At 54.0% G+C, this 13,241-nt stretch overlaps 1 protein-coding gene across 3 annotated transcripts in view; it reads left to right on the top strand.

Moving 5' to 3' along the window:
- Positions 1-6,906: 6,906 nt before the first annotated feature.
- Positions 6,907-13,241, top strand: part of SPMIP8 (sperm microtubule inner protein 8) — a 44,290-nt gene continuing 37,955 nt past the window's right edge. For 2 of the 3 annotated variants that reach the window (XM_063945824.1, XM_063945822.1), the window contains exons 1-3: positions 6,907-6,987; positions 12,422-12,591; positions 12,667-12,728. In XM_063945824.1, the coding sequence (XP_063801894.1) occupies positions 12,423-12,591; positions 12,667-12,728 (231 nt within the window). In that variant the 5' untranslated portion in view covers positions 6,907-6,987; position 12,422. Of the gene's footprint in view, positions 6,988-10,003; positions 10,145-12,421; positions 12,592-12,666; positions 12,729-13,241 lie in introns of those variants that run through there. The other variant, XM_063945823.1, reaches the window with a different exon arrangement.

The raw sequence follows: 13,241 nt of genomic DNA on the forward strand, positions 1-13,241 counted from the left end.
TACACAGTGCGCTCCCCATCACTGGCTGTGACCCCAGACTCCTTACACAGAGCGCTCCCCATCACTGGCTGTGACCCCAGACTCCTTACATAGAGCGCTCCCCAAACTCCTTACACAGAGCGCATCCCATCACTGGCTGCGACCCAGGACTCCTTACACAGAGCACTCCCCAAACTCCTTACACAGAGCACACCCCATCACTAGCTGTGACCCCAGACTCCTTACACAAAGCGCTCCCCAGACTCCTTACACAGAGCGCACCCCATCACTGGCTGTGACCCCAGACTCCTTACACAGAGCGCTCCCCAGACTCCTTACACAGAGCACACCCCATCACTGGCTGTGACCCCAGACTCCTTACACAGAGCGCTCCCCAGACTCCTTACACAGAGCGCTCCCCATCACTGGCTGTGACCCCAGACTCCTTACATAGAGTGCTCCCCATCACTGGCTGTGACCCCAGACTCCTTACACAGAGAGCTCCCCAGACTCCTTACACAGAGCGCACCCCATCACTGGCTGTGACCCCAGACTCCTTACACAGAGTGCATCCCATCACTGGCTGTGACCCCAGACTCCTTACACAGAGCGCACCTCATCACTGGCTTTGACCCCAGACTCCTTACACAGAGCGCACCTCATCACTGGCTTTGACCCCAGACTCATCACACAGAGCGCTCACCAGACTCATCACAGAGAGCACTCCCCAGACTCCTTACACACAGCACACCCCAGGCTCCTTACATACAGCACATCCCAGACTCCTTACACAGAGAGCACCCCAGACTCCATACACAGAGCGCACCCGACTCCTTACACACAGCACACCCCAGACTCCTTACATACAGCACACCCCAGACTCCTTACATACAGCGCACCCCAGACTCCTTACATACAGCGCACCCCAGACTCCTTACATACAGCGCACCCCAGACTCCTTACATACAGCGCACCCCAGACTCCTTACATACAGCGCACCCCAGACTCCTTACATACAGCGCACCCCAGACTCCTTACATGCAGCGCACCCCAGACTCCTTACATACAGCGCACCCCAGACTCCTTACACAGAGCGCACCTCAGACTCCTTACACAGAGCGCACCCCAGACTCCTTACACAGAGCGCACCCCAGACTCATCACACAGTGCACCCCATACTCATCACACACAGTGCACCCCAGACTCATCACACAGAGCGCTCCCCAGACTCATCACACAGAGCGCTCCCCAGACTCCTTACACACAGCACACCCCAGACTCCTTACATACAGCACATCCCAGACTCCTTACACAGAGCGCACCCGACTCCTTACACACAGCACACCCCAGACTCCTTACATACAGCACACCCCAGACTCCTTACATACAGCGCACCCCATACTCCTTACTTACAGCGCACCCAGACTCCTTACATACAGCGCACCCCAGACTCCTTACATTCAGCGCACCCCAGACTCCTTACACACAGCACACCCCAGACTCCTTACATACAGCACATCCCAGACTCCTTACACAGAGAGCACCCCAGACTCCTTACACAGAGCGCACCCGACTCCTTACACACAGCACACCCCAGACTCCTTACACACAGCACACCCCAGACTCCTTACATACAGCACACCCCAGACTCCTTACATACAGCGCACCACAGACTCCTTACATACAGCGCACCCCAGACTCCTTACATACAGCGCACCCCAGACTCCTTACATACAGCGCACCCCAGACTCCTTACATACAGCGCACCCCAGACTCCTTACATACAGCGCACCCCAGACTCCTTACACAGAGTGCACCCCAGACTCCTTACACAGAGTGCACCCCAGACTCCTTACACAGAGTGCACCCCAGACTCCTTACACAGAGTGCACCCCAGACTCCTTACACAGAGTGCACCCCAGACTCCTTACACAGAGTGCACCCCAGACTCCTTACACAGAGCGCACCCCAGACTCCTTACACAGAGCGCACCCCAGACTCCTTACACAGAGCGCACCCCAGACTCCTTACACAGAGCGCACCCCAGACTCATCACACACAGTGCACCCCAGACTCATCACACAGAGCGCACCCCATCACTGGCTGTGACTGCAGACTCCTTACACTGCGCACCCAATCACTGGCTGTGACCCCAGACTCCTTACACAGAGCGCACCCCATCACTAGCTGTGACCCCAGACTCCTTACACAGAGTGCTCCCCATCACTGGCTGTGACCCCAGACTCATTACACAGCGCACACCCCATCACTGGCTGTGACCCCAGACTCCTTACACAGAGTGCACCCCAGACTCATCATACACAGCGTGCACCCCAGACTCCTTACACATAGCACACCCCAGACTCATCATACACAGAGTGCACCCCATCACTGGCTGTGACCCCAGACTCCTTACACAGAGTGCACCTCATCACTGGCTGTGACCCCAGACTCCTCACACAGAGCGCTTCCCAGACTCATCATACACAGAGCGCACCCCAGACTCATCACAGAGAGCGCTCCCCAGACTCATCATACACAGAGCGCACCCCAGACTTATCATACACAGAGCACCCCCCCATCACTGGCTGTGACCCCAGACTCCGTACACTGCGCACCCATCACTGGCTGTGACCCCAGGCTCCTTACACAGCGCACACCCCATCACTGGCTATAACCCCAGATTCCTTACATAGAGTGCACCCCAGACTCCTTACACAGAGCGCACCCCATCACTGGCTGTGACCCCAGATTCCTTACACAGAGTGCACCCCATCACAGGCTGTGACCCCCAGACTCCTTAAACAGAGCGCACCCTATCACTGGCTGTGACCCCAGACTCCTTACACAGAGTGCACCCCATCACTGGCTGTGACCCCAGACTCATCACACAGAGCGCTCCCCAGACTCATCATACACAGAGCGCACCCCAGACTCATCATACACAGAGCGCACCCCATCACTGGCTGTGACCCCAGATTCCTTACACAGAGTGCACCCCATCACTGGCTGTGACCCCCAGACTCCTTAGACAGAGCGCACCCCATCACTGGCTGTGCTCCAGACACCTTACACACAGCGCACCCCAGACTCATTACACAGAGCGCACACCATGACTGGCTATGACTCCGGACTCCTTACACAGAGTGCACCCCATCACTGGCTGTGACCCCAGACTCCTTACACAGAGCGCTCCCCAGACTTCTTACACAGAGCGCACCCCAGACTCCATACACAGCGCACACCCCATCACTGGCTATAACCCAAACTCCTTACACAGAGTGCACCCCAGACTCCTTACACAGAGCGCACCCCATCACTGGCTGTGACCCCAGACACCTTACACAGAGCGCACCCCATCACTGGTTGTGACCCCAGACTCATCACACAGAGCGCTCCCCAGACTCCTCACACAACGCACCCCATCACTGGCTGTGACGACAGACTTCTTACATAGAGCGCACCCCATCACTGGCTGTGACCCCAGACTCCTTACACAGAGGAAGTGCAGGGACAGCAGTATAGAGAGGCAGGTGAATACAGTATGGAGAGGCAGGCACAGAAGGTGAATGCGGGGACAGCAGTATGGAAAGGCAGGTGCAGCAGGTAAGTGCAGTATAGAGAGGCAGGTGCAGCAGGTAAGTGCAGGGACAGCAGTATGGAGAGGCAGGTGCAGCAGGTAAGTGCAGGGACAGCAGTATGGAAAGGCAGGTGCAGCAGGTAAGTGCAGTATAGAGAGGCAGGTGCAGCAGGTAAGTGCAGGGACAGCAGTATGGAGAGGCAGGTGCAGCAGATGAGTGCAGTATAGGGAGGCAGGTGCAGCAGGTAAGTACAGGGACAGCAGTATTGAGAGGCAGGTGCAGCAGGTAAGTACAGGGACAGCAGTATTGAGAGGCAGGTGCAGCAGGTAAGTACAGGGACAGCAGTATTGAGAGGCAGGTGCAGCAGGTAAGTACAGGGACAGCAGTATTGAGAGGCAGGTGCAGCAGGTAAGTACAGGGACAGCAGTATTGAGAGGCAGGTGCAGCAGGTAAGTACAGGGACAGCAGTATGGGGAGGCAGGTGCAGCAGGTAAGTGCAGGGACAGCAGTATGGGGAGGCAGGTGCAGGGACAGCAGTATGGGGAGGCAGGTGCAGCAGGTAAGTACAGGGACAGCAGTATTGAGAGGCAGGTGCAGCAGGTAAGTGCAGGGACAGCAGTATTGAGAGGCAGGTGCAGCAGGTAAGTACAAGGACAGCAGTATGGGGAGGCAGGTGCAGCAGGTAAGTGCAGAGACAGCAGTATGGGGAGGCAGGTGCAGCAGGTAAGTGCAGGGACAGCAGTATTGAAAGGCAGGTGCAGCAGGTAAGTGCAGGGACAGCAGTATTGAGAGGCAGGTGCAGCAGGTAAGTACAAGGACAGCAGTATGGGGAGGCAGGTGCAGCAGGTAAGTGCAGGGACAGCAGTATGGGGAGGCAGGTGCAGCAGGTAAGTGCAGGGACAGCAGTATGGGGAGGCAGGTGCAGCAGGTAAGTGCAGGGACAGCAGTATTGAGAGGCAGGTGCAGCAGGTAAGTACAGGGACAGCAGTATTGAGAGGCAGGTGCAGCAGGTAAGTACAGGGACAGCAGTATTGAGAGGCAGGTGCAGCAGGTAAGTGCAGGGACAGCAGTATTGAGAGGCAGGTGCAGCAGGTAAGTGCAGGGACAGCAGTATTGAGAGGCAGATGCAGCAGGTAAGTACAGGGACAGCAGTATGGGGAGGCAGGTGCAGCAGGTAAGTGCAGGGACAGCAGTATGGGGAGGCAGGTGCAGCAGGTAAGTGCAGGGACAGCAGTATGGGGAGGCAGGTGCAGCAGGTAAGTACAGGGACAGCAGTATTGAGAGGCAGGTGCAGCAGGTAAGTGCAGGGACAGCAGTATTGAGAGGCAGGTGCAGCAGGTAAGTACAAGGACAGCAGTATGGGGAGGCAGGTGCAACAGGTAAGTGCAGGGACAGCAGTATGGGGAGGCAGGTGCAGCAGGTAAGTGCAGGGACAGCAGTATTGAGAGGCAGGTGCAGCAGGTAAGTGCAGGGACAGCAGTATGAGGAGGCAGGTGCAGCAGGTAAGTACAGGGACAGCAGTATGAGGAGGCAGGTGCAGCAGGTAAGTGCAGGGACAGCAGTATTGAGAGGCAGGTGCAGCAGGTAAGTACAAGGACAGCAGTATGGGGAGGCAGGTGCAGCAGGTAAGTGCAGGGACAGCAGTATGGGGAGGCAGGTGCAGCAGGTAAGTGCAGGGACAGCAGTATGGGGAGGCAGGTGCAGCAGGTAAGTGCAGGGACAGCAGTATTGAGAGGCAGGTGCAGCAGGTAAGTACAAGGACAGCAGTATGGGGAGGCAGGTGCAGCAGGTAAGTGCAGGGACAGCAGTATGAGGAGGCAGGTAAGTGCAGGGACAGCAATATGGGGAGGCAGGTGCAGCAGGTAAGTGCAGGGACAGCAGTATGGGGAGGCATGTGCAGCAGGTAAGTGCAGGGACAGCAGTATGGGGAGGCAGGTGCAGCAGGTAAGTGTAGGGACAGCAGTATGGGGAGGCAGGTGCAGCAGGTAAGTACAGGGACAGCAGTATGGGGAGGCAGGTGCAGCAGGTAAGTGCAGGGACAGCAGTATGGGGAGGTAGGTGCAGCAGGTAAGTGCAGGGACAGCAGTATGGAGAGGCAGGTGCAGCAGGTAAGTGCAGGGACAGCAGTATTGAGAGGCAGGTGCAGCAGGTAAGTGCAGGGACAGCAGTATGGAGAGGTAGGTGCTGCAGGTAAGTGCAGGGACAGCAGTATGGGGAGGTAGGTGCAGCAGGTAAGTGCAGGGACAGCAGTATTGAGAGGCAGGTGCAGCAGGTAAGTACAGGGACAGCAGTATGGGGAGGCAGGTGCAGCAGGTAAGTACAGGGACAGCAGTATGGGGAGGCAGGTGCAGCAGGTAAGTGCAGGGACAGCAGTATTGAGAGGCAGGTGCAGCAGGTAAGTACAGGGACAGCAGTATGGGGAGGCAGGTGCAGCAGGTAAGTGCATGGACAGCAGTATGGGGAGGTAGGTGCAGCAGGTAAGTGCAGGGACAGCAGTATGGGGAGGTAGGTGCAGCAGGTAAGTGCAGGGACAGCAGTATTGAGAGGCAGGTGCAGCAGGTAAGTACAGGGACAGCAGTATGGGGAGGCAGGTGCAGCAGGTAAGTGCAGGGACAGCAGTATATGGAGGCAGGTGCAGCAGGTAAGTGCAGGGACAGCAGTATGGGGAGGCAGGTGCAGCAGGTAAGTGCAGGGACAGCAGTATGGGGAGGTAGGTGCAGCAGGTAAGTGCAGGGACAGCAGTATGGAGAGGCAGGTGCAGCAGGTAAGTACAGGGACAGCAGTATGGGGAGGCAGGTGCAGCAGGTAAGTGCAGGGACAGCAGGTAAGGGCAGGGACAGCAGTATGGGGAGGTAGGTGCAGCAGGTAAGTGCAGGGACAGCAGTATTGAGAGGCAGGTGCAGCAGGTAAGTGCAGGGACAGCAGTATGGGGAGGTAGGTGCAGCAGGTAAGTGCAGGGACAGCAGTATGGGGAGGTAGGTGCAGCAGGTAAGTGCAGGGACAGCAGTATGAGGAGGCAGGTACAGCAGGTAAGTACAGGGACAGCAGTATGGGGAGGCAGGTGCAGCAGGTAAGTGCAGGGACAGCAGTATGGGGAGGTAGGTGCAGCAGGTAAGTGCAGGGACAGCAGTATGGGGAGGCAGGTGCAGCAGGTAAGTGCAGGGACAGCAGTATGGGGAGGTAGGTGCAGCAGGTAAGTGCAGGGACAGCAGTATGGGGAGGTAGGTGCAGCAGGTAAGTGCAGGGACAGCAGTATGGGGAGGTAGGTACAGCAGGTAAGTGCAGTGACAGCAGTATTGAGAGGCAGGCATGTATCTGGTGCATGCGCTGGATAGTAGGAACACTGAGTCTGTATCCCCAGCAACAGCTGCCAGGAGACACCACAAACACAGAGCCCAGTGGCCACATGCACAGACTCCTACAGCAGGTGAGATTACCCAACATCTATATACTGCTTCCTATATACCTGCAGAGGAATAGACACATGCATAATACGGACACGCTACATACCTGCAGAGGTACAGACACATGACATGCATAATACTGACATGCTACATACCTGCAGAGCTACAGACACATGCATAATACTGACATGCTACAGACACATGCATAATACTGACACGCTACATACCTGCAGAGCTACAGACACCTGCATAATACTGACATGCTACATACCTGCAGAGGTACAGACACATGACATGCATAATTCTGACATGCTACATACCTGCAGAGGTACAGACACATGCATAATACTGACATGCTACATACCTGCAGAGCTACAGACACCTGCATAATACTGACATGCTACATACCTGCAGAGGTACAGACACATGCATAATACTGACATGCTACATACCTGCAGAGGTACAGATACATGCATAATACTGACATGCTACATACCTGCAGAGCTACAGACACCTGCATAATACTGACATGCTACATACCTGCAGAGGTACAGACACATGCATAATACTGACATGCTACATACCTGCAGAGGTACAGACACATGACATGCATAATACTGACATACTACATACCTGCAGAGGTACAGACACATGACATGCATAATACTGACATGCTACATACCTGCAGAGGTACAGATACATGCATAATACTGACATGCTACATACCTGCAGAGCTACAGACACCTGCATAATACTGACATGCTACATACCTGCAGAGGTACAGACACATGCATAATACTGACATGCTACATACCTGCAGAGGTACAGACACATGACATGCATAATACTGACATACTACATACCTGCAGAGGTACAGACACATGCATAATACTGACACGCTACATACCTGCAGAGGTACAGGCACATGCATAATACTGACACGCTACATACCTGCAGAGGTACAGACACATGCATAATACTGACATGCTACATACCTGCAGAGGTACAGACACATGCATTATACTGACACGCTACATACCTGCAGAGGTACAGACACATGCATAATACTGACACGCTACATACCTGCAGAGGTACAGACACATGCATAATACTGACATGCTACATACCTGCAGAGGTACAGACACATGCATAATACTGACATGCTACATACCTGCAGAGATACAGACACATGCATAATACTGACACGCTACATACCTGCAGAGGTACAGACACATGCATAATACTGACATGCTACATACCTGCAGAGGTACAGACACATGCATAATACTGACACACTACATACCTGCAGAGGTACAGACACATGCATAATACTGACACGCTACATACCTGCAGAGGTACAGACACATGCATAATACTGACACGCTACATACCTGCAGAGGTACAGACACATGCATAATACTGACATGCTACATACCTGCAGAGGTACAGATACATGCATAATACTGACACGCTACATACCTGCAGAGATACAGACACATGCATAATACTGACACGCTACATACCTGCAGAGGTACAGACACATGCATAATACTGACACGCTACATACCTGCAGAGATATAGTTTGGCCACTGACCTCTGGCCACACACAGGGACCACTGACCTCTGGCCACATACAGAGACCACAGACCACATACAGGGACCACTGACCTCATACAGGGAGCACTGACTTCTGCCCACATAAAGGGACCACTGACCTCTGGCCACATTCAGGGACCACTGACCTCTGGCCACATACAGGGAGCACTGACCTCTGGCCACATACAGGGACCACTGACCTCTGGCCACATACAGGGACCACTGACCTCTGGCCACATACAGGGACCACTGACCTCTGGCCACATACAGGGACCACTGACCTCTGGCCACATACAGGGACCACTGACCTCTGGCCACATACAGGGACCACTGACCTCTGGTCACATACAGGGAGCACTGACCTCTGGTCACATACAGGGACCACTGACCTCTGGTCACATACAGGGACCACTGACCTCTGGTCGCATACAGGGACCACTGACCTCTTGGCACATACAGGGACCTCTGACCTCTTTGCACATACAGGGAGCACTGACCTCTGCCCACAAACAGGGAGCACTGACCCCTGGACACATACAGGCACAACTGACCTCTGGCCACAAACAGAGAGCACTGACCTCTGGGCACACACAGGACCACTGACCTCTGGGCACACACAGGACCACTGACCTCTGGGCACATATAGGGACCACTGACCTCTGGGTACATATAGGGACCACTGACCTCTGGGCACATATAGGGACCACTGACCTCTGGGCACCTACAGGGAGCACTGACCTCTGGGCACCTACAGGGAGCACTAACCTCTGGGCACCTACAGGGAGCACTGACCTCTGGGCACCTACAGGGAGCACTGACCTCTGGGCACCTACAGGGAGCACTGACCTCTGGGCACCTACAGGGAGCATAACCTCTGGGCACCTACAGGGACCACTGACCTCTGGGCACCTACAGGGACCACTGACCTCTGTCTGCATACAGGGACCACTGACCTCTGTCTGCATACAGGGACCACTGACCTCTGGTCGCATACTGGGACCACTGACCTCTGGCCGCATACTGGGACCACTGACCTCTGGCCGCATACTGGGACCACTGACCTCTGGCCGCATACTGGGACCACTGACCTCTGGCCGCATACAGGGACCACTGACCTCTGGCCGCATACAGGGACCACTGACCTCTGGCCGCATACAGGGACCACTGACCTCTGGCCGCATACAGGGACCTCTGTCCGCATACAGGGACCACTGACCTCTGTCCGCATACATGGACCACTGACCTCTGTCCACATACAGGGACCACTGACCTCTGGCGACATGCAGGGACCACTGACCTCTGGTGACATACAGGGACCACTGACCTCTGGCCACATACAGGGACCACTGACCTATTGGCAGATACAGGGACCACTGACCTCTGGCTACATACAGGACCACTTAACTCTGGCCACATACAGGACCACTGACCTCTGGCCACCTACATGGACCACTGACCTCTGGCCACCTACAGGGACCACTAACTTCTGGGCACCTACAGGAACCACTGACTTCTGGCCGCATAAAGGGATCATTGACCTCTGGACACATATGGGAACCACTGACCTCTGGGCACAGTATACAGGTTGAGTATCCCATATCCAAATATTCCGAAATACAGAATATTCCGAAATACGGATTTTTTTGAGTGAGAGTGAGATAGTGAAACCTTTGTTTTCTGATGGCTCAATGTACACAAACTTTGTTTAATACACAACATTATTCAAAATATTGTATTAAATGACCTTCAGGTTGTGTATATAAGGTGTATATGAATTATGAAACATAAATGATTTGTGTGTATGTACACAAACTTTGCACAAAGTTATTAAGCATGTTGGCTAAAATGACCTTCAGGCTGTGTGTATATGAAACATAAATGCATTCTGTGCTTAGACTTGGGTCCCATCACCATGATATCTCATTATGGTATGCAATTATTCCAAAACACGGAAAAATCCCATATCCAAAATACTTCTGGTCCCGAGCATTTTGGATAAGGGATACTCAACCTGTATACTCATTGGCCACATTATTCCTTTAGCTACCTACCTCAGGTCCCTGCTCTTCCACTTACCTGCATGACCCACTCATTTCTGCTAGTGTCACCCAGTCACTGGTGACGGAGACCAATGACCTCTGGGCACCTACATGGACCACTGGCTACCTACCTCAGGTCCCTGCTCTTCCATGTCTCCCCCTAATACCTGTGACCCAGCTACCTACCTCAGGTCCCTGCTCTCCCATGTCTCCCCCCTAATACCTGTGACCCAGCTACTAACTCAAATTCTTCCTCTCCCATGTCTCCCTCTAATACCTGTGCCCAGCTACCCACCACAGGTCCCTGCTCTCCCACCCACCTTATACCTGTGACCCAGCTACCTACCTCAGGTTCCTGCTCTCCCATGTCTTCTCCCTTATACCTGTGACCCAGCTACCTACCTCAGGTTCGTGCTCTCCCATGTCTTCTCCCTTATACCTGTGACCCAGCTACCTATCTCAGGTCCTTCCTCTCCTATGTCTTCTCCCTTATACCTGTGACCCAGCTACCAACCTCAGGTCCCTGCTCTCCCACCTACCTCTTATCTGTGACCCAGCTACCTACCTCAGGTTCCTGCTCTCCCATGTCTCCCCCCTAATACCTGTGACCCAGCTACTAACTCAAATTCTTCCTCTCCCATGTCTCCCTCTAATACCTGTGACCAGCTACCCACCTCAGGTCCCTGCTCTCCCACCCACCTTATACCTGTGACCCAGCTACCTACCTCAGGTCCTTCCTCTCCTATGTCTTCTCCCTTATACCTGTGACCCAGCTACCTACCTCAGGTCCTTCCTCTCCTATGTCTTCTCCCTTATACCTGTGACCCAGCTACCAACCTCAGGTCCCTGCTCTCCCACCTACCTCTTATCTGTGACCCAGCTACCTACCTCAGGTTCCTGCTCTCCCATGTCTCCCCCCTAATACCTGTGACCCAGCTACTAACTCAAATTCTTCCTCTCCCATGTCTCCCTCTAATACCTGTGACCAGCTACCCACCTCAGGTCCCTGCTCTCCCACCCACCTTATACCTGTGACCCAGCTACCTACCTCAGGTCCTTCCTCTCCTATGTCTTCTCCCTTATACCTGTGACCCAGCTACCTACCTCAGGTCCTTCCTCTCCTATGTCTTCTCCCTTATACCTGTGACCCAGCTACCAACCTCAGGTCCCTGCTCTCCCACCTACCTCTTATCTGTGACCCATCCACCTACCTCAGGTTCTTCCTCTCCCGTGTCTCCCCCTTATACCTGTGACCCAGCTACCTACCTCAGGTCCTTGCTGTCCCATGTCTCTCCCCTTATACCCATGACCCAGCTACCTACCTCTGGTCCCTGCTCTCCCACCTACCTTTCATCTGTGACCCAGCCACCTACCTCAGGTTCTTCTCCCATGTCTCCCCCTTATACCTGTGACCCAGCTACCTACCTCAGGTCCCTGCTGTCCCACCTACCTTATACCTGTGACCCAGCTACCTATCTCAAGTCCCTTCTCTGCACTAGCCCCTCCCCCTGCCTGCGCAGCCAGCCCCCGCCTCACCATGTACACCAGGATCCTGATCTCTTGTTCTGTAATTTTATGTTAATGTGTTGGAACATGTCAGGACTTACCTGCATGGCCCACTCATTATTGCTAGTGTCACCCTGTCACTGCTGACCCATGGATACGGCCAGCTCGGGGGACATGTGTGGGCTACATGCAGAGGCACCTGGTGCTCCCTCTGCATGCACAGATAATAAATGTACCCCCCTTACAGTGCAGCATGGGTTGGCCAGGTGTGTAGCATTGCTCCTCGCTCAGAACCAGGCCCTTTATACCTCCGCAGGATGCTGTGCCGCTCAGATGGCTGCTGCAGGTCACCGGTGTACAAGCTGGCCGGGGTGAAACACACGCTGTACCACCCTCGCCTGCCATCCTTACGTAGAATGGAAATGGACACCGTGGGGCACAAGCTGAGCGACAGTCACTCGAGGACCAGCACCCCCTGCAGGCAAGGTGAGTGACTGCCTCCTCTGCTCCAGCAACCACAGACCACAGGCTAATGGGACTTTCTATCTCTGACCTCTGCAGAAATCTTCAGTGACCCCAGAGCCACCAACTGTGACCTCCCGCAACATCATCTGCCATCACTTGTGAGTCCATCACATGCCATATCCTGCCATATATTCTCCCAGGGACGTAACTAGGTGTGTGCGGAGGGGGCACCGCACACAGCGCTGCAGGATAGGGGGAGCTGTTGGCGGCACTTGTCAATTATCTGTTTTAATTACTTTCACTTGCAGCAACCCCCCTTTTTGAAGGCCAGCATCTCCTGACCTCCCCTATCTCCTACCCCCACCCCTTCTGTTGCTAATACCTATACAACATTCATGAAGTCAACTTGATATTTATTTGTTATTCGGTCACACTGTCCTTTATTACATTTCAAGATGCTGATATACCCGGGATTCAAACCCACTGCCTGTGGCACTGCAGTCAGACACTGTATTCATTGAGCTATCTTCCCTAGCATAGAAACTTAGAAAGCTAGATAATTCTAGCTTTTTGAAGCTTAATTAAATGTGGGAAGGGGCATCATAGCATGGGCTTTCTCTGGGATCAATGTTGTCATGAACCCTCCCCATGAGGCATGCGCCTTATGTCCC

This window comes from Pseudophryne corroboree, chromosome 11 (genome assembly GCF_028390025.1).
Source record: "Pseudophryne corroboree isolate aPseCor3 chromosome 11, aPseCor3.hap2, whole genome shotgun sequence".
Classification (NCBI taxonomy): Eukaryota; Metazoa; Chordata; class Amphibia; order Anura; family Myobatrachidae; genus Pseudophryne; species Pseudophryne corroboree.